The sequence below is a fragment of the Osmerus mordax genome, chromosome 22 (genome assembly GCF_038355195.1).
Source record: "Osmerus mordax isolate fOsmMor3 chromosome 22, fOsmMor3.pri, whole genome shotgun sequence".
Taxonomy (NCBI): Eukaryota; Metazoa; Chordata; class Actinopteri; order Osmeriformes; family Osmeridae; genus Osmerus; species Osmerus mordax.
Genome location: NC_090071.1, coordinates 4,651,915 through 4,678,621, shown reverse-complemented (window position 1 = coordinate 4,678,621; position 26,707 = coordinate 4,651,915). Strand labels below are relative to the sequence as shown.

At 50.7% G+C, this 26,707-nt stretch overlaps 1 protein-coding gene across 1 annotated transcript in view; it reads left to right on the top strand.

Moving 5' to 3' along the window:
• spata17 (spermatogenesis associated 17) overlaps positions 1–24,978 on the top strand; it is a 31,032-nt gene extending 6,054 nt beyond the window's left edge. Inside the window, exons 6-10 of the mRNA XM_067260968.1 lie at positions 5,128–5,251; positions 7,385–7,516; positions 10,187–10,335; positions 13,163–13,298; positions 24,898–24,978. Of these exons, the coding sequence (XP_067117069.1) occupies positions 5,128–5,251; positions 7,385–7,516; positions 10,187–10,335; positions 13,163–13,298; positions 24,898–24,978 (622 nt within the window). The remainder of the gene's footprint in view (positions 1–5,127; positions 5,252–7,384; positions 7,517–10,186; positions 10,336–13,162; positions 13,299–24,897) is intronic.
• Positions 24,979–26,707: the final 1,729 nt, after the last annotated feature.

The window sequence follows — 26,707 nt, the reverse complement described above, 5'->3', positions numbered from 1 at the left end:
GAGGTGGGCTTTAGTGCGTGTTCTGTAGGTGCTATGCTAATGTATACCGAGGTGCTTGGAGACCTCTATTAGTTACCCAGCTTCTGTTAACACAAGGCCGTCTGAGAGCCTGGGCAGAGATGAAGCGATCTGATTAATATCAGAGATTGCTAGCGTGCAGTACTTGTGTACCGGTAACCTTAAAGAAGGGGCGGGGGGGGAGGGGGGGCTCTTCTAACAGCCTGAGGTAAGCGAGGGGATGGGGGGGGGGCAACGAACGATGTGACGAAATTAAAAATTACCCTCCAATTCCAACCAGCTCTCACATTAATAAAACATGCTTGGCTTAAGGGGGCACGAAAAGATGCCATCTTTTATTTTCGACAAAAAAAAAAAGTATATATATATTTTTTCTCTCCAAGTTAAGTCACATTTTTTATGTTGCTAATATATTTTGTGGGAAAATATCTTTAGGCCTCAGCTAAAATTAAATGTAAATTTGTTAAGTGCTCTTTGGATCACTGACTCACCCCCCTTCTCTTCCCCTCCCGTCCCCTCTCCTCCTCACCTTCCCTCCACCCCTCCTTTCCTCTTCTCCTGCTCTCATCCCCTCTTCCCTCTCCAGAGGTAGAGTAGGTATTGCAGGTCTGTGAAGCCCATTAACCTCTGCGTTCGCTGGGAGCAGACACCTGCTATATGCAGCTTCACCTAACACACTATAGAAGCACAGAGTAGAACTTGCAGTAACATTACATTCAGGACAGGCTTCTCCCCAGACACAGACTAAAACCAGTCCCCGACTCCGATAATCTTTGAACTTTCAAAACAGATGTATTTTTGGGAGGCAGCACTTTATCAAAACGTCCTGATATAAAGCCTTGCTAACATTATGACAGAGGCTTCAAAGGAAGTGTACCCTGCGTATGCTGTTTGACTTGTCATGAGAGCTGACAGGAGAGCACCTGTGTGTGAAACACACGCTGACACACAGACGCATGGTGCCCGTGCGCTGGCCAGGGGAACGCTGACTAGCTGGACGCCAGCTCTCATCAGGTACCAGTTCAGCTGTGGGTCTGTCACCATGGTAGTCTAAATATTATCACGTTTTTTTTTTCTCTTTGATACTCAATTTCCCCAAAACGAGCACATGCACAAACACACACACACACACTCACTCCCCTCCCCCTCCGCTTCCGTGTTTCTGTGGTGAGGTCGTCCTCTCGCCAGTTAATCACTTGTTTATTTAGTGCTTCTGGGGTCGCGATCAATTAACGCGGAGCTCCGTTTATTTAAAATATCCTCTCTGTGTTAGCCCTGGCCCCTCGGATCGCACGCTGCCCGATCACTCATCCCGCAAAGGTCCGCTTTTTAATCCACCGCTCCCTCCCTCCCTCCCTGCCTCTGTCCATCCGTCCGCTGCATAAATTATTCAAAGTTTTACTAATGGTTCCTATTTAGCACAGGCAGACAGGCCTTGCATGGCAATGATGGCAGTGGGCCGTCCGGGAGAGGGGCGAGTGAGCATCATAAGAGTGTCTCTCTCTCTCTCTCTCTCTCTCTCTCTCTCTCTCTCTCCTGCCCCCTGCACTGACGGATCTCCAGGATACAAAACCATCTGTGTCATTTCATTAGCTCCACCGCCCTCCCTCCCCCTCTTCCTCTCACCCTCACCCTCTCTGTATCTTCCCATCCCTCCCTCCCCTCCCTCCCTCTCTCTGGCTGGGGTTCACCATGTAAGCATGTCCGTCTCTATCGGCCTGTCCTCTGCTGTACAGTCTAATGAAGCCAGGACCTCTTTGCACCACTGTAATTCCTCCGCCACGAGTTTGTGCAACGTAACAATTTATCACTTGTCAGGGAGGAGACACTTAAAGTTCCCAGCCTTAATAAGGGCACAGTGTGCACCGGGCAATTAGGAGTGGAGCCGTTTGCATATTTACTAAATGCAGAGTGTCATTGCCGCCGCGGCCTGTTGCCTGCATGAATTATTTCTCTATCTGCAATAAACAGCAGGGTAATTATTACAGCCATGATCAGATAAATTCTCTCTGTAATGTTCTATACGTGGCGGAATCTTTTAACGCATCGCAAGATGAGGGGAATTTATGGACTCGTACTGGTTGGGTAAAGATTTTTTTTGTTTTCTTATTCTCTCTCTCTCTCTTTTCGCTCTCTTTCCCACCCTCTCTCTTTTTCCTTTTTCTGTCGCTCTTTCTCTTTTTCTCCCTATTTCTCTCCCTCCCTCATTCTCTCTTTCTCTCCCTCCCTCATTCTCTCTCCTCTCAGTCTCTCTCTCTCAGTCTCTCCACGTCCCTCTCAAGGACAACCATGAAAGAGAGTCTGAGAGGGTGGCCCTCTGCTTGGCTCAGCAGGCTTCCTTATGATACACCCGGGGTGGAACTCACACACACCACACGCGCACACACAGACATAGAATCACACACAAACTTTGATAGGGTTTTTGAGTGTGTGAGATATCTGTACTCTCCCAGTCACCGTGGCTTTACCAGAAAGGGAACACATAGTCGGGGGGGGAAGTTGTACTAAGGTACCAGACTATGTTTTTGTGTTTGATGTTCTTCTGATGTTTTCTTTCTTATTAACAGGAATTGGGAAGGCCAAGGGTTGTCAGGGTTGATCAAGGGTTACCAGGATTGTGCAATAATGATCGGAGTTGGTCAAGCTTGGTCAGGACTGGTGAAGCGCAGTCATGGTTGGTCAGGACTGGTGAAGCGCAGGTCATGGTTGGTCAGGACTGGTGAAGCGCAGTCATTGTTGGTCAGGGTTTAACCCTGGGTACATCAGAGGTGTGATAGATTAGAGGTCAATACAGTCAGTGGAACACACACCCTTAATGGACTGCTATAGCCTTCCTCTGCCAAGTATTGAATTATTTAATTGCCACAATTAAAACAGCCAATCGGTCCGGCTGTCATTAAATATTTAGGAGAGCCAATTAGCTGCTCTGGTGTTGGAGGACTGGAGGACTGGAGGGGGTGACCTGCTGGCCCACAATTCCTCACTCCTCTGGTTTACCAATCACCCCTTCTTCTGTAGTTCTTGTCTTTCCACACTATGTCGACCCCCGGGGCTCTTAAACATTAACAAGTTACATACTGGAGCTGCATGGCTTTTTTAATGCTCTAATGCCTCAGACTTAATCTGTATTAAAAACAGGCTGTCATGGCGCGCTTTAAAAAGCACACATGCACATGCACATACTCAGACACACACACACATAGCCTCTTCTCTGGGGCTAGGACAGTTCACTCTGTCGTGTGTGAGATCCTCCAGCAGGCAGCTCCACACCCTCTCTTCTGAAGCAGAAACACAGGCATGGCTAATTAGCCCAGAGATCACTCCACAGCCTTTACTGCAGCGGGACGACTCAATCGTCACAATCACAATCACACAATCACACTCTCTCAGGCGTCCACACAGCCAGCCAGCCGCGTTTAAGGGCTGTGTGAACAATATTTAAGGCGGTTGCGCGTTTAGTTCATAAGGGCGTTCGGGAGTTCATTCTTTCCTTTCCGAATTTTGTTATTGTCGTTGAATATGACCGTGTCTTCTCTGCCATGCCACGCGTGTTCAACATCTCCTCTCCCCTGTACAAGTTAGTAAGGACACAGAGAGGTCAGACAGTTAGAGAGCCCTGTCCCCTCTATCAAACACACACACACACACCGGCACAGAGACACACACAGTCAGATGCACGCACACACTCACATACACACACACACGCGCGTAGCTGCCTATCAGGGCTAATGAGGGTTGTATGTTCCTCCCGCCTGGTGTGAGACACAGATCGAGGTGCCTTCAGTCCTTACAAATCTGTTTTGGCTTTTGTCCACTACAGAGCAATTAATAAGAAATGCTGGGAACAGGGAAGCAAAGGTCAACACAACCAGCAGCATACAGCGAGCGTGTCACCACACACACACTCACTAACGCATGTTGCACTCACACCCACACAGTCTTTCTCTCCCGTTCTCTGTGTCTCAGCTCTCAGTCAAGCACACACACAGGCAGGAGTCGACACCTCAGACACTGTGGTGCCATCACAGCATTTTGGAAGGGGGAGAAAAGAGGTGAGAGACATAAGTAGTGGAGAAAGAGAGAGAGAGACTGAAACAGACTTCATCTTTTCACATTAATAAGCAATCTCCCCTCTGCCAGGTGCCCCAAATAGAGGCCGCACGGCTCTACATATTTCTACATATTTCATTTATTTTCTAATTTAATTTTGTGTGCAGGAAGGAATGAAAATGCTCTGATGCAAAAAAAAAAAACGACCCCAAAAAAGAAAAGTGTCGTTATTCCCCCCCACCCGCGTGTCAACACTCCGCTGGGGGAGGGGTGGTGCGAGAGGGTGGGTGGATGGGGGGGGAGGGAGGGTTTGGGTAGGTGGAGGGTAAGGGGTGAGGGGGAGGTTGGAGGGGGACCTCACACACTCTGCTGTGGGGTCTGAATGTGCTGCTGTGGGAGAACACTGAGAGCCTGATGAGCAATGGCTGCTGTTCTACCGACTTTCAGCTCGCTGACGGAATTAGATTGGCTTTTCTCTTAGTCTAATGCGTGGAGGGCGTGCCGTGCATTCATGCCCCGCCCGCCCGCATGTGTGTGTTTGTGTGTTTGTCTATTTGTCTGTTTGAGTTTGCCCCTCAAGTGTATGCTCTGTGTGTGTGTGTGTTTGTGTGCGTGCGCTAAAGAGACAGCGAGAGTTTGTGTGTTTGGGTAATTGTTTCAGATTTCCCTTAAGTTATTACCCAGGCACTGTAACACAGTGTGATTGTACAATGAGATTGTGTATGGGCTTTTAATGTGTCCCATTTAGACATCTCAGATAGCAGATGTCATGAAGCGCCTTCCGTGTACTGATGGAATATATTCATCATCCCCAGCGCCCCCCCCCCACCCACACACACACATACATTCTACACTTGCACACGCACATGCACATTACGCACACACACACCACACGAATGGTGTCATTAAGGCCCTGCTTTTTGCTAAGGTACAGCTTAGGGATTCACTGGTAGCAGGAACAGAGATTTTCATTACACATTACACACACAAGACCACACACGTGAGCACATACACTCAGTGTGTATTTTAACCCTATTTTGTGTAGTGTGTGTGTGAAAGGAGGGAACTGGGGGAGTTTGCAGAGTACCAGCAGAGGGAGAGAGAGCATGTGGCCATGGAGAGAGAGGAGCAGGAGAACACCATCCAAGCTGAGAGGCTGCATCACCTCCTCAGCACTCAGCAGGTAACACACACACACACACACACATTATTGCATAGCCATGCACATACACACATGCACAACACGTACACTTGCATACGGACATTCTCGAATCTTTCAGAGCATGTCCCCTCTCGTGGTTCACTCACCTGAGGAGAGAGAGAGACAGAGAGAGAGAGAGAGAGAGAGAGAGAGAGAGAGAGACAGAGAGAGAGAGAGAGAGAAGAGAGAGAGAGAGAGAGAGAGAGAGAGTGAGAGAGAGGAGAGGGAGGGAGGGAGAGAGACAGAGAGAGAGAGGGAGAGAGACAGAGAGAGAGGGAGAGAGGGAGAGAGAGACAAGTCAGATAGCAAAGGCGCAGTGACAGCAGCCGTCCTGACAGGCGTTCATGTTCTCCTTTAGTCATGGCTGGAGGAGTAATTGAAAAGGGGTGATGTGACTAAGCGGGGTGTCCGGTGGAGGTGTGTGTGTGTGTGTGTGTCAGTCAGGGCCTCTCCTGTCCTAGCTCTCTCAGGCTGCAGGGTAGTGCTGAGTGGATGTTTTTACACCTTCTCTCCCTCCCCTGGCACCCTGCTGGGATCATAATGAAGATGAAGTATGCTGGTCAGTGTTGATTCAGCACTGCTCTCTCTCTCTCTCTCTCTCCTCTTTCCCTCTTTCTCTCTCTCTCTCTCTCTCTCTCTCTCTCTCTCTCTCTCTCTCGTCTCTCTCTCGTCTTCTCTCTCTCTTCTCTCTCTCTCTCTCTCTCCTCTCTCTCTCCCTCTCCTTCATGCCTATCCGCTCCTCCTCCTCATGATCATCATCATCATGGCCTGTACCATTCTTACGTTTCCCGTTACCGGTCCCGTTACTGCCTGGGGTCTCGCTCGGGTCTTCCCTGGAAGCTAGCGCTACTGAAAAGGCTCCGGACCTCCCCGGCTCTGTGGCAAGACTGAGGCAGAGAGACTGCAGCCGGAGTGGGGAGAGGAGGAAGGACATACAGCCATACAGAGAGAAAGAGAGAGAGAGAGGGAGAGAGAGAGTGGGAAAGGAGAAAGAGAAAGAGCGCGATGCGGAGAGGAAAGAGAAAGAATAAGAGGGGAAAGAGGGGAGAGAGACATTGAGAGAAAGCAAGGGAAAGAGAGAAAGAGAAAGCAAGGAAAGAGTGGGAGGGAGCGAGACAGGAGGAAGCGGCGGTGCAGAGTGACAGCGGGGCTGAGAGAGGGAGAGGAGGCAGGACTGTGGAAGACAGAGAGGGTGTGCTGGGTTTTCTGGGTGGCGCGGGGGCCCGTACATATGGTGTGGGACTGCTTCCTCTCCCTGGCGTCTGACCTTGTCACCAGGAAATGGATGGGTCTCCCACAGTTCATCGTTAGCGCCCGCGCCCGCGCCGGACACAAGTGGCTCCTCTGACATAGATGCAGCTGCTCTGTTCAGGGGGGTCAACATCATTGCTCTTATCCAGCGGCCGTTCTGGGAAGAGGGGAGGGAGGCAGGGGGAGGGGGAGGGGAACGAGGGGGGGGGGGGGTGGGGGGGGTGTGGGGGGGGTGAGGGGCGTTTGGTGTGTTTGCAGTGTGTTACCCCCCACTGAGAACCTCCCCAACATTTCTTCTTCATTCCTTCTCTCTTCTCTCTCTCTCTCTCCTCTCCTCTCTCTCTCTCTCCCTCTCTCTCTCTGTCTCTCTCTCTCTCTCTCTGCCGTCAAGACTCTCCAGGCCCAGACTCTTCCCTCTCGAGTGTGTCTAAAAATTGTGAGTTATTAGCATATATAGTAGCCAGGGAGCGTCCGAGCTTTGGTCTACTAATTAAAGGAGAGGAGAGGATCAGTCTGATTTGAATAATTATTTCTCTTTCCCTGTCTGTGACAAATCTCTCTCTCTCTCACTGTTTGAGGGGGTGCGAGGGGCCCAGGCTGCGCTGTGGTAGAACTAAGCTGAGCCATGTGTGGTGCGTGTGTCTCTCTCTCTCTCACTCTTTATTTCTCTCCCTCTCCTCTCCCCTTCTTTCTAGTGCAACCTCATGTTGACCTACTCGCATAGTAAATTAGATACCGTTGATGAGCAATCCCACTGACTCCTGTGCCAACACTCATGTTGGGTCCCCCCCCCTCCTCCCCCCTCCTCCCCCCCCATCCCTCCCCCCATCCATCCCCCCCCTCCTCCCCCCCGTGTGTGTGCAGCGCCCCGGGGTCTTCAACTCTCCGTTCAGACCCGCCCCTGACAAGATGGAACTGAGGCTCCGCAGGGCCAAGCCCCGCCCTTCCAGGAGCTCTCCCAGGAACAGAGGCCCTCTCCTGGGCAGCACCGGCACCGTCGGTCCCCTCCCTCCACGGAGCTCCTGGAGCCTCCCAGGGCCTCACCTCCAGACCCCTGCCCCCCATTACCAAGCAAAAAGCCCCAGGTGAGACGCCCTACACTCAGACAAAGTAGTCATGACACAAGATGACCCATGACTCTTTTCCTCTGTAATGGATTTTACTAATTCCAACTGAAACGTTTCCAGTGGGGGGGTTTTACGATTGAAATATTTTAGTTTAAGTTAGAACTATCTAAATAAAAATAAGTTAATATAATATCAAATGTAATATAAAAAGCTAGTCAACCCTCTTTTCCTACTTACAGTATGTTTAAGGCTGCTCTATACTTGACTATTCAAACTCACCACCAACCAGACAGATGCTAAACTGTATTATCATATTCTGCTATCCCAACACATACTGTACATGGAAATTCACACATTTCCTCAGTCACAGCCTTAGCTTTCAGTGGGCAGGTGCTTCAGGAGAAGATGTTGACCATGCTAGAAGGAGTCCACAACAATATTGGAGCTCAAACTCCAATTCGAAAGTTCAGTGGTAGAAGTGAAAGGCGGTATCTCCAGATCGGTGACTGTCTCTCCAGACGTGTATCTCATCGGGCCTCTCAGAAGACACTGACACGCACGCTGACTTCCTTTGACGGGAACCAATCAGAGTGCAGTGAGAGAGTGATAACAAAGTGTCATAGTAATTATCAGAGGAGCCCCTCCCCCCCTCACCCCGCACCCCCCCAGCCCCACAACCCCCTTGAGCGCGATAAAAGGTCTTTGTCCCGAGAGCTTCCGTCATGAGATGATTCTTTAAAGTCCTCTTAAAGAAGAATGGTATCATTAAAACATGGCGTCCTCCCTCTGTCCCTGGGGGGGGCGTCAGCGGGGGCCGTTTAGACAGAGAGGAGATAAGCAGGGGGCCTGCCGCCAACACCCCGCTCGTCTCTCTCTCTCTCTCTCTCATCTCTCTCTGTCTCTCTCTCTCTCTCTCTCTGTCTCTCTCTCTCCATCTCCACTCCTCTCTCTCTCTCCACACTATCCATCTCCACTCTTCTCTCTCTCTCTCCACACTCTCTATTCATCTCTCCACTCTAACTCACTCTTTCTCTCTAATCCTCTCTCTCTCTTTCTCTCCGTCCGCTATTAAACTCAGACTCATCAAACGAGCCTGCGTCGACGAGGGAACGCTTCTGCGGGCGTTTAAAACTGGGGGGCCTTGATGAAGGATTCTTTAAGTACCTCTGGATGTGGTGTGTCTCCAGTCCAGCTGTGCTGAGGCCGCAGGATGAGAGGCGCTTTGCCATTTGTGTTATTTACGCTCTGCAGCCTTTATGGTGACCGCCTCCTATTATTGGTTTTCTATTAATGTTAAACATAAGTGAGCAGAAATGAGGCGTGGATCATCTCTTTTTTATTATCCTTGGAGCCTCTCACCCCCAGGGGCCACAGTGCTGCTGCTGCACTGGCTCTTTCACACACACACACACACACACACACACACACACACACACACACACACACACACACACACACACACACACACACACTCTCTCTCTCTCCTGGACACACATGTGCAGACACTCACACTATCTTGCTGAAACACATCACACGTGCATACACAAACACACACACGTCCAGCTGGCTCTTGTTGAGTTCATTAAAGAAGGCAGGCCTGTCTCACATTACTCCCATGCATGAGTCTACATTATTTATCTAGATGTTACCCTCGCTAAGGACGGGGTTCACCTCCACTTCCTCCTCCTCCTCCCTCTCTTCCTCCTCCTCCCTCTCTTCCTCCCTCCCTATCTATCTCTCTTCACCCCTATCCCTTCAGCTCCCACTCTTCCTTTCCCTAGTCTCCCCCTCTATCTTCCTCTCCCCACCTTTTGCCCCTCTCTTCTATCTTTATCTCCCTCATCCCTCCCTCCTTCCCTCCCCTCTCTCTCTCCCCCCTCTAGGTGTGTTTCTGGTGGCTGAAGAGCAGACCTCTCCCTGGTGTGATAACCATCTCAGGTGAATGGATAGGTGGTGGTGGGGGGCGGAGGGGGTGCGAGGGGGGTCTGGTCAGGCCAGGCCAGTGAACCTGCCGTGATAGGACCAAGGACAGAGTCCACAGCCCTACCCCCCCCACCCTACTGCCTGCTGACTGTTCAAGGTCACCCCCGCCACATCCAAACAACCAAGCTTTCCCAGCGCTCCACAACAAAAACACTCTCCTGCAGGGGAAAGTTACTCTGAGTCAACTAAGCAGGAGTTTCAACCCCTACACTCAACACCAGACTCACCACTTCTATTCAACACCAGACTCAACTCTCTACAGTGTGAACCTGCTGGGATGAGATGAGCTCAGAGGGGGAGATCTGACGGTCGGAGAAACAGATCCCTGAGTTAGCGTTCTTTTTCTCTCGGTCTTTCCTCTCTCTCTTTCTCATTTGTGATGTTAGAGTTTTACTCTCTCTCCGTCCCCCTGGGAAAAGCACAGGATTGCTGTGGGATTTGCTCTTAAACCATGACTACCTGTAGGCTGAGGGATCAGAGAGAGACAGGCTGCCCTCTCTCTCTCTTCTCTCACACACTCTCTGTCTTCAAGTAACATGACAAAGGAAATCTGAGGAAATAAAAACTACAGGGACGCACAGTATGTGTGTGTCTAAACTGTGTGTGTGTGTGCCAGGGTCCGTTCCGTGACCCAGCGGAGGTGTGGCAGCAGCGTGTGTGTGTCACGGAGCCGACCCTACGTGTCCAGACCTCGCCCCGCGACCTGGAGCGCGCCCAGGAGGAGCTGCACAGAGAGGAGTGGAGGAACCGCCTCGTGGACCGCCCGTCAGTGGACACACACACACACTCACACACACACAGACACACACACACATGGACACACACACAAGACCAGCACTAACGCACCTGTGCAGACCTGGTCATATGATCCATCGTGGTGCAGTTGGTGGTGTTGGTGTCTTTATAGAGCTCAGCTTCAGCCTCGCACTCTCTCTCCTCTTCTCTCTGTTCCTTTCTCTTTCTTTTTCTTCAGTTCTCTCTCTGCTTTCTCTCGCTCTCTCTTAGACACACACACACACAAACTTCCTCAATGAGTCTCACAGACTCATTACTGCATCAAAACACTGAAAACATCTTCTCTAAAGCAGAGCATAATCGCCATATAACAGGGGATTAGGTTAACACCACTTCTGACTGATGTTCAGCAGCTCCACCAATCTGGGTGTTTATTTAAAACCCTGCGTTGGTTTTAATTAGGAGCACAGTGTGGTTCTGGTGCTAATCGGCCTGGTCTCCTCATTCACTTGAAACACTCCCTGCTAACCCCATTACCACACACTCAAACACCAGCGCTACTTACCAACTTACCGGCTCAAATCGTATTATTGTCTGTGTGTGGATGTGTTTGTGTGAGTATGTGCATCTGTGTGTGTGTCTTGTGTGTGTGCGTCTGGATGCGTATGTCTGTGTGTGTGTGTGTGTGTGTATCTGTGTGTGTGCTTGGGGGCATGGAGAACCACCATTAGCCCCCCCTTGTTTGATCCGCCACAGACACTCATTTCCACTGCAAATGTTTCAAAGGACAACCGAAATGTGCCACTCGTTTTTATCATCCCCCTGTCCCTCTCCTCCTCCTCCTCCTCCTCCTCTCTCCAGTTTAATTTCTCTGTAATGAGGAGCCTGGCCCTCCACTGAGTTGGAGGGTTTTGATGATGATAATATTTGGAGGATTACTCGAGAGGGAGATTGTGTGTGTGTGTGTGTGTGTGTGTGTGTGTGTGTGTGTGTGTGTGTGTGTGTGTGTGTGTGTGTGTGTGTGTGTGTGTGTGTGTGGGCACTGCATGTGTGTGTGTAGCTTCGGCTTAGGCCTACATTACAGGTAAACTCAAACATCAACAACTTGGAACTGTGCATTTGATCTGGCTTTGATTGCTTCTCCCTTTGGGTTTATTGGGCTGGATAAACTCAATCAAATGCACCCCAACAGTTGACTGAATTATGGGCTAATGTTCGTCCAGGATGTAACACAGACATGAAACTCTATACAGTGAATGGAGCAGCTCCCTCAACGTCCCGAGCCCCCACACACGCTCACACTCGCACACTAGTAGTAGGCTACCTGACCTGACACAACAATGGCTGGCTGCTCTGCATGTCAGACAGAGAGAGCCATATGGAGCCCACAGCCAATCTGTCTCAGTTCACTGAAACAACACACGTTATGCGGTCCCACACACAGCCCACTGGAGAGAGCTCAGCTTAACTACCTCCCCGCGCTCCTCTCTGCCCTCACCTCTCCTCCACTTTCAGCCCTTCTCTCTCTTTTTTTTTCTCCCTTTTTTTTCTCATCCCCAACCCCTTTCTTTTTTGGGGGGGAGGGGGGGGTGTAGTGTGGAGGTTTTTCTGTGTGGGTGGTTATTTCGGTGTGTGCGCACTCCTGTGTGTACATGTGTTTCTGTGTGGTTATTTCTGTGTGTTTCTTTGTCTGCTCACACGCCTGTGGGTGTGTGTGTGTGTTTTGTAGCCAGGCGCTAGTAGCTCAGGCCCCAGCCAGAAGATCCCCGGTGAGGAGTCAAACTTTCCTTAATGGCCCTGAATGAATAAAAACTAGCCTATTAAAATGCAATCGGGAGGCAATGAGAGCGGTGAGTGTAACAGCCGGCTAGCCGCGCCCGGCCCTGTGTAGGCTGGGACATGGGGGCCACATTAATATCACACCACTGATGTCCCTCCCCTGAGCACATTAGCTGGGACTGCTGTGTAATCTGTCTTGTAGGAGAGACCAGGGTCTCTGGTGGCTTACCAGCGTCTGTGCCGGTGTGTGTGTGTGGAGGGGGTGTGTGGGTGTGTGTGGAGGGTGTGTGTGTGAAGAGTGGGGGGGGGGGGTTCCATACAGGTCCATTTTTCAAAAGGGTCTACGCCCCACTCTTAATGTCTGTCTGTGTGTGTGTGTGTGTTTGTCTGTCTGTGTGTGTGTGTGTGTTTGTATGTGTGTTTATCCATTCAATTTTTTTTTTGATTGGATTGGATTGGCTTTATTTCTATTTTTTCATTGTTCCATGTTTTATTATCATTTTTTGTTATTTTTTATGACATGGTTTATTTGGTCTGTTGGGCTTTGCTACATTTACCGTGCATCTAACACACACTAAGGAGTTTGTTGTCTCAGACACTAGTCTAGAACAAGAGGATACACACACACACACAAGCATACACACACGCATGAGCACACACAAACATCGGGTTCATATACAATAGTATATGAAAGTGTTGTTTACAGAAGAGGTTTTTATTGTTTGTTTGTGTGTTTATGTTTTTGTGTGAGACAGACTAATTCCCTAAGGAGCATTGGCCAGACCCAACACATACACACTCTCACACACATGCACACACTATCACACACACACACATAGCTGTGATGATTGTAAGGGTTCATCTTCCCCCAGGCCGTGTGTCTAGACTGTAATTTAGAGAATCAACCTGAATGTAATTAAGTTGGCAATGGTCACTAACTACCAGACTATTAACTCCCTTTAACTCCTCACTAACTACCAGGCTATTAATACTAACTCCTCACTTACTAATAGACTATTAACTCCTAACTGCTCACCAACTACCAGACTATTAACTCTCTAACTTGGTACTCCGGCAGGTTCCAGCCCTTCTCCAAGGCCTGGAAGGACAGGAAGTACGAGCGTACGGTCCACAGCACTTCCTGTTTTCTGCCCCTGGCCTACGGAACCAAACACTTCAGAGAGGAGAGACCAGAGCAGCTCCACGGGAAAAAGGTACACATATACCACACCAACACACACACACATACACACATACCGGTTGCCTGAAGTATGGTTTTGGTACTTCTTCAACACCCCCCCCCCCCCCCCCCCCCACCCCCACCCGCTCTCACCCCTCCACATTATCTGTGTTATTCTTACATTAAGCTATGCGCAATTTGATGCTGCACTGAACTCCCCCCCCCCCCCCCGGCTGTCCTCATCAAGTCAGTCAGCAGAACACTCGTCTCCTGGCTAACAGAGACGTGCTACACAGAGCGTGTGTGCACTCGAACACACCAGTCTTCCCTCTGGAAAAACCAACACTCGGACCTCTCCCACCTACGAAAGCCACCAACTGCCAGTGTAACCTCCCAACTTCAGCTATACAAATTTGTCAAAACTGACAGCAGTTTAATAAATCCCTGCTCTCTTTCACACCCGTATGCACACACACACAGACACACACACCCATTCGCCTGAAGTCCCCCGTATGTGTAACCATCTACCCACACACCCACCCAGGCATACGTAAATGAGGGGGGCTGTGGAAGTCTGTCTCCCTCCAGCCCCTCGGCCCCCCAGCCCCTCGGCCCCCCAGCCCCTCGGCCCAGGCATTAGGTAATTGAGTGTGTCTTTGCTCAAGGCCTTTCATGGATCAGAGTTCTTTATTAGCTCTGTTCCCAGCAGCCACTGCCCCTTGCACACACACACATACAGACACTCACACACACACACACACACACACGCTCCTCCGCAGCCAGTGCCTGGAAACCGGGGGAGACGGGCAGAGGAGAGGGAGGGGACGAGGGAATGGCAACTCCCCAGGAAGGAGATAAATAAGGCTGTGTTTGTGTACAGGGTCTCCCTGTGTTGTTAGCAGGGGCAGCACCAGGGTCTTGTCGTTGTCCCCGGCTCTCCCTGATTGCGCTCCGCTGTGCGACCTCTGCATATGCAGACGCTCAATGAGAAAACATGAGAAGCTGTTTGTACCCTCCGTGGGGCCATCTTCTCTGTGGGCCTCTCCTTTCCCAACGCTGTCGTCTGACAGCAGTCGTCTGAGGGGAAATGGCCGATGTTTTACCCAGAGAACCGAAGCGAGCACCTCTCTACCTGTTTAATCAGAACCCTGCAGCTCTTACCGCTGTCTGCCGCTAGTTTTACATCATCTGAACTAAAAATACAAAAAACGCTCCTTAATTTCTCAGCGGGAAAGCTTTTTCCCCTGATGATGATCCTGGGCTTTGAAACGTAAATTGATTCTTAAGAGGAAATGAGATGGTGCTTATTACACTGTCGAACTAGTAATCCTGTGTCATTCCTCCACCATGTGATGGATGTCCTGCGTTTTGCCTACCTCTCCCGCCTAACAATGAGAGCCACTCCAGAGAGGCTGCGCACATAGACACACCGGCTCAAACTCACACACACAGACACACACTTTTGCACACATACACCTGGCTGTCTAATGAATCTCCATCGCCCTGCACTCCTCTCCCATTGACTCAAGAGGAGATAATGATGGATATGGTGATTTTCAAGTGAATTTCTGATTAAATGATACCCTTTTTTTTTCTTTATTCCTTTCTTTTCTTTTTTGTCTCTCTTGCTCTCTCTCATGTTCTCTCTTCCTTAGTTTCTTCCAATCTTTCTTCCTCTGAACCCATGCGTGTGTGTGTATATGTATGCGTGCGCGTGTATGTGTGTGTACAATGGCTGTGTTATTTCCCTCAGATGACCCTGAGGTAACCTGGTGATTTATCTAAACACTGGAGATAAAGTCTGGACATGCTCATTGCTCACACATACACACACACACAAACACACACACACACACACACACACAAGTAGACAGCAGTGTCTCGCACACACACAATTACCAAACATTCAGACCCAACATCTGTCTCAGTTATCAAAGACAGCACAGTGCTACAAAATTCTGCAAACACACTCTCAAACTATTACATTTAAGGAATGATGTATTTTGTTACATGTTAGTTGTTATTTGGGCCAAATGGAGAGTCTTCATGATACCTCATACCATTCAGAGTAGAGTTAGCATTCAGCCTGTGCTGGTCTGCATAGTGTGTGTGGCAGGCCCATGTGTGTGTGCTTGCTGTGTGTGTGTGGTTGCTCTCCGCTGTGTGTGTAGCTCTGAGTGTGTATGGCAGCTCTGTGTGTGTGTGTGTGTGTGAGTGTGTGTGGGAGTGTGTGTTGTTGCTGTGTGCGCATGCACCTTCCTGTGTGCTGTAGCTCTGTGTGTGTGTTTGTGTGAGTGTGTGTTAGCTGTGTGTGCAGCTCTGTGTGGGTGCCAGTGTCAGCCGATGCCACCAGTACCCCATCTCCATGAGCCCCTGCGTGTTGATTGGTGCTTGGTAATGACAGCACCCCCCCCTCCCCCGCCTCCCCCCCAGCGGTGAGGCTGCTGGGCCTGAAGATGAAGACCAAGATGAGGATGATGATTATTAGCTGTCAGTGCTGATGAAGGTCCTCTGCCCCGCCACAACGTCAGGCCGCTGTCATGGTGACGAGATACGTGGGGACAGGGGGGCAATCAGGGGCCTCACTGGACCTCTGTATCTCTCTGTGTTTCTCGTTCTTTTTCTCTCTCTCTGGTAATGAGTGTGTTAGCTGTCGTCAGTGTCCATGGCTGCTAGCAGAGCCTTCCTATCAGAATCACAACACGACCTGAGTGGACAGCTCAAACCCACCCCCCTGCACCCCCACCCAAACCCCCTCTGCAGCCCCCCTCCCACCATGGAACTCCTCACCCTTACCACGCTCACTCCTGTCCCCTCGTCTCTCCTGCCCCTAATCCAGGCCTCCCTTATCCACCCAGAGCTGCATGACCTGGGTTACACACCGGTGCCCTTGCCCAAGCCCCTTCCTGCTCCGGCACACCACCAGCCCCAGCCCCAAGCTCTACACTACATCCTCACACAAAACTCACCCCAGCCCATCCCCATAGCCCTACAATCCAGCCCCAGCCCAGCCCAGCTCCATAGCCCTACAGCACAGCCTCTCACACACTGTAGACCCCTCACCCCATCCCAGCCCAACCCAGAGCCTCTCTCCAGCTCCTCCCACCCATCCCTCACCCCAGCCTAGCCCCAGCTCATCCCAAAGCCCTTCACCACAGCCTCAGCACCCATCCCATAATTCCCCACTCCAGCGCAGAGCCTCGTCCTCCCCCAGACCTCTGCCTGATCTCCTCTCTGCTTCCTTAGCAACCTGCCCCAGCACCATAGCCAGCGTCTCTTGTCTCAGCCCCTGGCCACAATGCTAGCTCCCAGCCCCGTTAGCATACTAGCTAGCACTCTTATCACCGCCAGTGCTGGCTAATGGCGTTGTGAGGCTAATTACGCTGGCTAATGAAGTGCATGTAGTGGGCAACGTCTGGCCGCGGAGCCTGTCCGTCCGCTCGCGTTAGGCTGTCATCCATCAGCCAGCTGAAAGGAAGCCTGTCTCCGCTGCTAGCTGGACAGTTGTAGCCTGCTACACGGCACGCCACGTCGCCTAGCGCCACCCAGGAACACGCACGCGGGCTCTAACGTAGCCGCGGTAATTGCTTTTTCTATAGCCCTGCATCTCCTCCAACCCCTCACCCCTCGTCTATACCCACACCCTGCCCCTCACTATCTTAGTCGTGCACGCACGCATACACACCTCGCTCGCACATGCACAAGCCTCTCCATCACGCACACACACACACTCACTCTCTCTCTCTCTCTCTCTCTCTCTCTCTCTGAAACACACACACCTTTCTCTCAAACCCACACACACACCCTCTCTCCCAAACTCACACGCACCTTTCTCTCAAACCCACACACACACCGTCTCTCGCAAACTCACACACACACACACACACTCTTCTCTGCCCCCCCAGCAACTCGTCTGCAGCGGTGTCTTCTTTATTATTATCATGACTGTGGCTGGAGGCTACGGGTGGAGAGAAGGATGGAGGGGTGGAGGAGGGGTAGAATAATGTTTTAGCTGGAGATGACACCACACTGCAGCCCTATCTTGTTAATTATCATCTGCATCATGCATCAAAATGATCCGCCTGATGTACGAGCTGTGCTTAAATGCGAATGATATTCATTATGAGCAATTAATACATAAAATAAAGTAGGCCACACACCCTGGACAGGGAAGAGGGAGGCACAGGAGAAGAAGGTGGAAGTGTGCTGTGTAGGTGGAATGAGCAATGAGGGTGTGTGTGGGTGTGTGTGCTCGGAACTGGTGTGCGTTTTTGTGCGTGTGCATGTGTCTGCATGTGTGCACTTCAGGTGGAATGTATCACGATGTGTGTTTGTGTGTGTCTTAGTTTTGCGTGCATAAGAGTCAGTATCTGGGTAAAGCCCCCCCCCCCCCCCCCCCCCCCCCTCCCTACTGCATTAGTGACCAGCAGACACGGGAGGCTAATTCTCCATAAGCCTTTTACTGCTGTGTGAAACGGACCGGCCCCTTCATCTCTACACTCATAAAGCATCTTCCTGACATCCTCCTTCCCACAGATAGCAACTTAACCCAGCAGGCCCTCCTCTGGCCAGCCAGGCTGCAGGCACTATCACCAGCAGAGGAGGGCAAGGTGCTATCCACGCTTTGGGTTTTTAGAGGATTGAGGTGAGGGTGAGGTTGGGGGGGGGGTGGGTTGGGGGTGAGGGGAGGTGTGTTGGGTTGGGGGTTTCGAGGGTGAAATGGGTCGGGAGGTGAGAAGGAAATATGGGTTCCTCTGCTCTGTTACAACAGACAGCGTTTTCTCATGGTGCACCGGGTGAGTCAAATCTCATAGTATTCTAAACACACTGGTCAACATACAGCATCCTACATAGCCTCCTCTGCATACAGTCATACGTAGCAGCTGACAAATTCATTACGGCAAACCCTCAGTGAAGAGGAAAACAGCATGAAGGCAGGTCATTTCAGGGGAGTGCCAGAGAGTGGGTCTCTATGGGCTTCAATCCGGGTTTGAATTTCATGCGGATGTCAGGATCCTCACCCCGCATGGAAATCAGAGGTGTGCGGAGTTAAGAATATCTGCTCTTTAATTGACTCTGCCAGACCCATGTCTGTAGGAGCAGAGAGGCCTTGCTCCACTGGAGCGAGCCCTCCTCGCCTGTCTCTCCGCCCGCCCCGACCACGCGTGACACGCGTTTTACACCCAAGGAAACCTGCAGCCAGCTAGCTGTGAGGGGCATGACAGCCCTTGGATGGGAGGGCTGCTGGTGCTAGTCAGCTCAAAGATGGGGGGTGGGGATTGAGGGGTGCATATGAAGTTTGTTTGTTGTGGACATGGAAGATTCTGTGGAAAAGATGGACAAAGACAGACAGACAAACGAATGCACGACACACACACACATAAACAGTCAAGGAGAAAACAGTGTTCTCAGAACAGACTTGATTATACAGGTAATTTATGTATTTTTTTTAACATATTTTTCTACTATTGTGTCTATCTTTATGATCCTATATTTCGGTAGTCTGTAGATGGGGAGTGTGGAGTGGAATGAGATTGCCTGAGTCTGCGGACTACGGGTGGAGGGGGGTGTGGTGGAGGGGGGTGGGGGTGTTGGTGCTGTTTGGAAGGGAAGGGGGGGGGGGGGGGGGGTCGGGGAGCAGGGGGGGGGGGAAAGCAATCACAAACACTTAAACCTGCAAATGGCCTTCATGTGTTATGCCAAGATGGCCGTGTTGACGAATGAGGGATCTAACCCTGGCTGAAACAGGCCCAGTCAGGGGATTAGATGGAAGCTCCTGCTCTGTTTTGCATGGGAATTGTGCATATTTAATCTAGGTGTGGCGGCGCCCTGACGAAAGCCCTTCTCTGTTTCTCATTACGCCACTAACACCCTGCGGCTGTGTCCTTAATGCTGCAGGGGGAGGGGCCCTGCCTCGCACAGGGCCCTGTCTCAATACTCTGGGAAACACCCTACCCTCCCACCTTCAGTCTCTAAACTTAGCCTCATCAAAGGCCCTGTCTCAATACTTTGGAATACATCCTTACACTCCTTTATCTTATGTTATCACATATTATTTTACTTACTATCAGTAGATGTCTTTCCTTCCTATCTCCCTATCTTCCTTTTATCCTACCTTCCTTTCTAACTCCCTTTCTACCAACCTTCCTACCTACCTTCCTGTCTATCTTCCTACCTCCCTTCTCACATACCTTCCTCTCTTCCTAACTTCCTTCTCTCCTACATGCCTTCCTCTCTTCCTAACTTCCTTCTCTCCTGCATGCCTTCCTCTCTTCCTAACTTCCTTCTCTCCTACATGCCTTCCTCTCTTCCTAACTTCCTTCTCTCCTACATGCCTTCCTCTCTTCCTAACTCCCTTCTCTCCTACATGCCTTCCTCTCTTCCTAACTTCCTTCCTACCTTTCTTTCTACCTTCCGTCTTTCTTTCACACTTCAAACACGAGGACCAGAGATTCCCGGAATCAGGAGTGGGCTTAGCTTGCGAAGACGGAGATGGTTGTGTTGTTTCTGGAAGTTTGGCCTGTGTGGGTGTGTGGTTTAGTATTCTACATCTGTCTCATCGTTAACGGTGTGCAGTGACAGTGATAGAGGCTCTCTATCTGTCTCTCTCTGTCTCTGTCTCACTCTTTCTCTCATGTTCTCTACATTTCTGTGTCTCCCCCCCCCCCCCCTCTCTCTCTCTCTCTCTGTCTTTCTGTCTGGATCTGCGTCTGTCTTTGTCTCTCTATATCTCTTTGTTTTTATCTCTCTGATATCCATCCATCTACCCCCCTCCCGCTCTCTCTGCCCCTAGCATAGCCACCTTTTCATCCAGATCACATTTCTAAGGAGGCTGGGGTACAATTACTTATTATTTTCCTCTCTCTGCTCTTTCCTACTTTGATTCCTACTTTCTTTCTTTGCCCTCCTCCAGAGCACTGTTTTGGATGCATTGCGTATACTACAGACTGAAAGACAAACAAGCCTGCGTTTTTTAAGGGAAGGCCCCTTGCTGTGCGTGTAATTTCCTGTTTGTGTGTGGCGCTGCTGTCGTCCGCCCCGCGTCCCTCCTGCCCACTGCAAAGAGGGGGAGAGGAAGAGAGATAGAGAGGGGAAGAGAGGAAGAGAAAGAAAGAAAACAGGATGATAACAAAAGCAGCTCAGATTTCACAAACGCATATTTCATCAATCATGTGAATATGTGTGAGTGATTATGCATTGCTCTGGCAGGGTTAGACCTGATTACCATAGACCGTAAAGCCAGCTTTCTTATCTCACACACACTGATTAGTTTCTTTCTGCAGATAGCCCCTCGCACGCACACCCTGCCCCTCTCCCCTTCTGCACCACACACACATTTTTAGACACACACACAAAATACTCATACAGTACACACACACACGCACAAACATACAACCACTGAAAAAGCTTGATTTCAGGGAAATTACTGTCTCTCTCTCTCCCTTTCCCCTCACTCTCTCTCCGTTTCTGTCTCTCCTCTCTTTCTTTCCCTCTCTCTAACCACAACCCAGATCCGATTGTTTTCAGAGGGGGGACTATTTCTCGTTGAGTTAATCTAAAGCTGGACACACCTAGCTGCAGTCTGGGAGGAAAACAGGACCAAACTGGACGAGTATGTGTGGAGAGCAACAGAAAAGCTGTGACCTGTATTTCTGAATCCCGCCCTGCCTCTAAAACCGCTCCAGAACTGGACTGCATCCAGGTCTAGTTCAGCTCCTCTCGCCTTTCCTCTCTGAAGAAAGGACAGAACACTCTGGTGATGTTGTGGTGTTGTCGTCTGTGTGGCGGAGCAGAGATCAGCAGTCAGGCTCCAGAGCGGCGGCGAGGGAGCGTCTCTCCAGCCTCGCTGTCTGGGATCCCCCCCCCCCCCCCTTGCTGTTCACTCAGGATGACATCGTCAGGGGGATTCACGTGTAGAGATGTATTCAAAATGAACAAATAGTTCACGAGGCATTTCATAAGCTGTTTTGGAGCGGCGTGTTTACGTGAGCTTACGTTTGGACTGAATTTAAACCCGAACAAAGCCCCGACGAGGAATGAAGGAAGGAGGGCATAGGGAGGGAGGGAGAGAGAGGGAGGGAGGGAGAGAGAGAGAAGAGGAGGTTGGTTTAGAAAGAGAGAGAGAGAGAGAGGAAGGTGTGTTGAGAGCAGGAGAGCGAGAGAAAGATACAGTGTAGGAGAAGGAGAGGTAAAATTAGCCACGTATGAAAGGTTTCTATTCCAGCCTCAACCATGGGGATTAGAAATGACTCTTTCTTTCTCTCTTTCCCCCCTCTCTATCTTCTCGCTCTCAGCTCTCTGAGTGGCTGAAATAATGTAAACTCGTTTGGGCTGGGGGCTGGGGGCCTGTGTCAGTGTGTCTGAATGCTAAAAGTGTGCTGGACGCATTAGGACTTGACAGGGCCCTTCGTGAAATAAGTGAAATTAATGGAGCTCTTTTCATGTTGGACAAGGCCGAGGCACCCCTTTCACGCTGCGCACAGTCACCGAAAAGTCAATACTTTTTTATTACTCCTCCCTGCCCTACATCCAGCCCCTACAAGTGCTACACCCGCTAATTGGTTTCAGTTTGTGTAGAGAGAGAGAGAGAGAGAGGGAGGGTGGGTGGGTGGGTGGGGGGGAGGGAAAGAAGTGAGGGGGAAAAACGACTTCATCCTAAAAGAACACTGAGGCAAATAAATCAATCTCATATTTTTCCCCCTGTCTTTTTTCATTGAGTAACATTGGCGGGCAAGGAAAGAGAGAGAGGAGGGGAGAGCTGGGGGACGTGGGAGTAAGAGAGAGAGGAGGGGGGGGGGAGAGAGTAAATGCTTGGTTAGTGCCCCGGTCCCGTGGGGTAATAGTATGTGCGGTTGTGTTAATGGACAGGTTTGGTTAAAGTGGTCTGGACCGCCGAGGTCACCCGCGGGGTTTCCCAGCCCAAACACACAGAAGAACTGTCTGAATGCTGCAGACTATAGCTTCTGTGTGCGACGATGATGCGAACATAGAGACAGACACCACAGACAGGAGGAGGAGGAGCAGGAGGTGGAGGTGGAGATAGAGGAGGATCAGATAGAGGAGGTGGAGAAGGAAGAGGAGGAGGATGATGGAGGAGGAGCTGATAGGGGTGGTGCAGATAAGACCGTCCTCCTTCCCTGAGCCCACAGTCTCAACTGAAGTGGCAGTGGTTGGCCTCTTCCTGAAACAGCAGCACCACAAATTGATGTGACACTTTGACCCCTCCCTCTGTGTTGTGTTTGTGTCCGAGAACCATTCCTAATTTTGCAACCCAGCTTTCACAGCTCTGGTTGGGGGGACTGCGGGGGTCGGGATGGGAGGGGCGGCTGGGGCTGGGGGGGTCAGAGGTGGGGGGGGGGGGGGGGGGAGCTGTCACATGGAGCTTCCGTCATCAAACACACTGCTTTCTCTCTCAGTGTGACAAGTCCCTGCCCAGCGGCCCCCTGGACACACACACACACACATACTGTCTCTCACACACAGATGCACACACACACATGCCACAGCAAACACCAACACCATAGTGACACCAATATGGTCACTTGGGTAGTTAGAGACAGCACTGTGAATGAGGCTGGGGATGTGAACCAGTAGACAGACACACAGACCTTCCTTCCTCACAGTCCTCTGGACCTGCTGGGATTCCTGCTCAGCAACTTATCATCCTGCTTTACAAGGAAAAACATACACATACTTTTCCTTCATTCATTCCATCATTTCCTTTGTTATATTCTTTACTGAAAAGTCTCACAAAAATCTTCCTAAATGCACTTTTTAGCTGTAGGGGATTGCATATGTGTGTATGTGTGCATGTGTGTGTATCTGTGTGCATGTGTGTGTGTGTGTAAGTGTAAGCGTGCATGCGTGTGTGGTTCTCCGTGTGTGTGTGTGTTGCCAGTCGTTAGTGTCAGTGTGCGGAGGGGCCTGTTTACAAGGACAGGCTTGTCCCCGCCCCCAGGCGTCGACATGGCGATGATTGTCATGGCGATGGAGTGTGAGTGACAGGGCGATCACATGCGTTGCCGGGGAGCAGGATGTAGCGGCGCCCCAGTCTCTGACATTAGTTTGTCCTTCTCAACTTCAGCTTTTTTTACACTCTCTTAACTACTATATATAAATATATAACCACACACCCTGCTCCACCTCCCTTCCTGCTCTCTAACTCTCCCTCCTGCTCTCTCTCTCTCTGTTTTCTCTCTCTCTTTCTCTTTCCATCTCCCTCCTGCTCTCTCTTCTCTCTGTTTTCTCTCTCTCTCTCTCTTTCTCTCTTCATCTCCCTCCTGCTCTCTCTCTCTCACTCTTGTTCTCCCTCCTTTTCTGTGTGTCATTCTCTCCATGCATTCCTCCCTCCATCCTTTCAGACTCTTTCTGAACCAGATGAACCATAATAAACCCTCTACTTTTTCTTCACCTCTTTTCCTCCCTGGCCTCCCCCCCTCCCTTCGTCCTCCCGTCAGCTCCAGTTCTCGGCTGTGTTCTGGGCTGGGGCTGGTGTCACGTTGCAAGGCTCTCTGGGTAATCACAGACCTGGGTGTTGAGGCCAGGCTGCACACCAGGTCAGGGGTCAAACCCGACCACACACACACACACACCCTACTGTATAGAAACACACACATAGAATCTCAAACACACACACCTACCTATACACCCCCCCCCCCTCCCAGCATCTAGGCCAGCTACGTTGAGGCCTCAGCTATAAATACCAGGCAGCTTTTGTGCAGCGCAGCAGAAAAGGAGGTCAGGGTGTGAGCTGAGGCCCGGGCATTCATCATTAACGTGCTGCCGCTGCCGGTAATGCGCCCGTTACAGCCGTGATTAAGAGCCCCGGTTAGTTCCAGCAGCCGGTACACAGGCCCCGGACACACACACACACACACACCGGGCTCCGCCACCGGCAGAGGTGACGCTGTGTGTACCGGCTGTGGTCCCGGACATGTGGTCTCACAGCCAGGCCACGACACACACGGGAGAGGGGCAGAGTGTATGTGTGTGTGTGTGTGTGTGGTTGTGAGGGGGTTATTGTGCTGTGTGGGGGGTTTCTTGGAGGGGGGGTTGATGGTTGCTGTGTCCGTGCCCTGTGTGTGAGGGGGCTTCAGGGCGTGATGACAGTGCTGTCAGAAGCACTCGGGAAAAGAGCATTCACAATGGGACACACACGCACGTACACACACACACGTACACACACACACTCTTTACAGAGAGAACATACTGTGGGGCTGTTTTCTGGTGACTCTGTGTATGTAGCTGGCTGATGTCACTAGGCATGTTCCTTTTTGACAGCTATATCCACTGCCTTTCAACTGCTCAGCTCACAATGGACACCTGATTTGACTTTACTGTTGTGTCGCCATCTCTCTCTTCCCATCTCTCTCTCTCTGTCTCTCTTTCTCTCGCTTACTTTCCCTCCCTCCCACTCTTGTCCTCTCTCTATCTCTCTCCCTATAACTCTCCCTGTCTCTCTACCTTTCTCCCTCTCTCCCTCTCTCATCATCTCTCTACCTCTCTCATCCCCCCCTCTCTCCTCATCTCTCTACCTCTCTCATCCCCTCCCTCTCTCATCATCTCTCTACCTCTCTCATCATCTCTCTACCTCTCTCATCCCCCCCTCTCTCATCATCTCTCTCTCTCCTCAGCCATTCAAGACAGTGTTCACCACCTGTCACGTCTTCGACAAGTTTGGACGCTTGTACTCCAACGCTGGAAAGATCGTTTGAAACCAGGACAACATCACATCAACGTTCCACAAACATACATAAAAATCGATATTCTCGTCACCTCTGCTTCTGTGTCTTATTATATATAGTATCGTATTAGATTATTAAACATGATTAATATTCATAAGCTGCTAAGGGGACGTTCAGCTGTCGGTCTGTTTATGTTTATATTCAATATCACAACACTTAATTGCTGTAAGGAAAATAGAGTTCAGAAAATTAAGTAAATTTCATGCATACACCCACACACACACACACACACAGATCAGTCACTGACGTCATGGATGGACTTGGGGATGTTAATTCAGTAATGAGAGGGCCAGCTCTGTGTGATTTAGTGGTGAGGATGCTGTCACACACACAACAAACACACACACACAATCAAAACGCTTCCAAGAAACCTCATCCAACTGCTGTACTGGCGCTGGGATCTCTCTCCCCCTATCTTTCTCTCTCTCACCCTCCCTCACCTCCCCTCTCTCTTCCCTCTCTCCCCCCCACTTCTCTCCCACCCTCCCCCTAACCCCCGTCTCTCTCATGAGTCAGGCTCTCATTGCTGCTGTGAGCTGAGCAGGTCTGCACGCAGGCAGACAGACAGGCATGCTGGCAGAAAAGAAGTTTGGAAGGCAGACAGGCAGAAAGACAGAAAGACAAATAGACAGGCAGACAGGCAGATAGCCACGTAGGGACGCAGACAGAAGCAGGCAGACAGACAGTAAGGCAGGCAGGGGTAAATAAATGGGGTTTAATTTGAGAGAGTGGGGCAGGGGAACCCAGCTCATCCGCTTGCTCCCATCCTCTTTTCATTTACACAAATAACACTGAGTGCTTTGTTCTGTCCGGGCCAAGGTGTGTGTGTGTGTGTGGGGGGGGGGGGGGGAACAATAACTTCGATTAAAGCTCCTCCCAGTGCTGCTTGTGTACAGGTACTGTCACACACAGTCAATCTGCAGCTTATATGTAAGAACACACACACCGTCATCTCTGTAGCCTTCTCTCCCTGGTAGGCTGGACTTTTGACCTGAGACCTCACTGACCCCCCCGATCCCCCCCCACACACACACACACACTTCACCTGTCAGTGTTCACTGCTCAGATCATATGTGTGTCTGGGTGTGTGTGGGTGTGTGTGGGTGTTGATATGTATGGGTGCAAGCTGGCTTGGCAAGGGTCTATTTTCTGTGTGTGCAGGACAGGTAGGGGGTGGAGGGATACGGGTCAGAGGTGTGACAGAGGAGTGACGGACTGTCTCCACACCCTGCAGCCTCACAGCAGGTGAGCTTTCACACACACACCTGACCTCCACACACACACACACACACAATCTGGTACAGTCTTCTAGACCTGTCAGTCTCATCCCACCAGTCCAACGCACACACAGAGTGGTTGTGGATGAGGGAGATAAGAAGGTGGAGAGGGAGAAAAGGGATGAGGAAAGGATGATGTTAGGAAGGTGAGGGGAATGGTGGATGGGGGGGGGGTAAGAGGTGACTGAGGAAGAGAGGTATGGAGAGATAGAAGGATGGAGATGTGGAGAGATAAAGTGGTATGAGGGGAGGGGGAGGACGGGAGAGGGAGAGACATCATTGTCGGGGTGTGTAATTTACATGGGTTCCCTGGGTCTCCTTCGTACTGTCAGTAACAGCTGTCAGACCTGGCAGAGAGCGGGCACAGCATGACACACACACACACTCCCTGACACACTGACACAGAACTGTACAGGATCTGT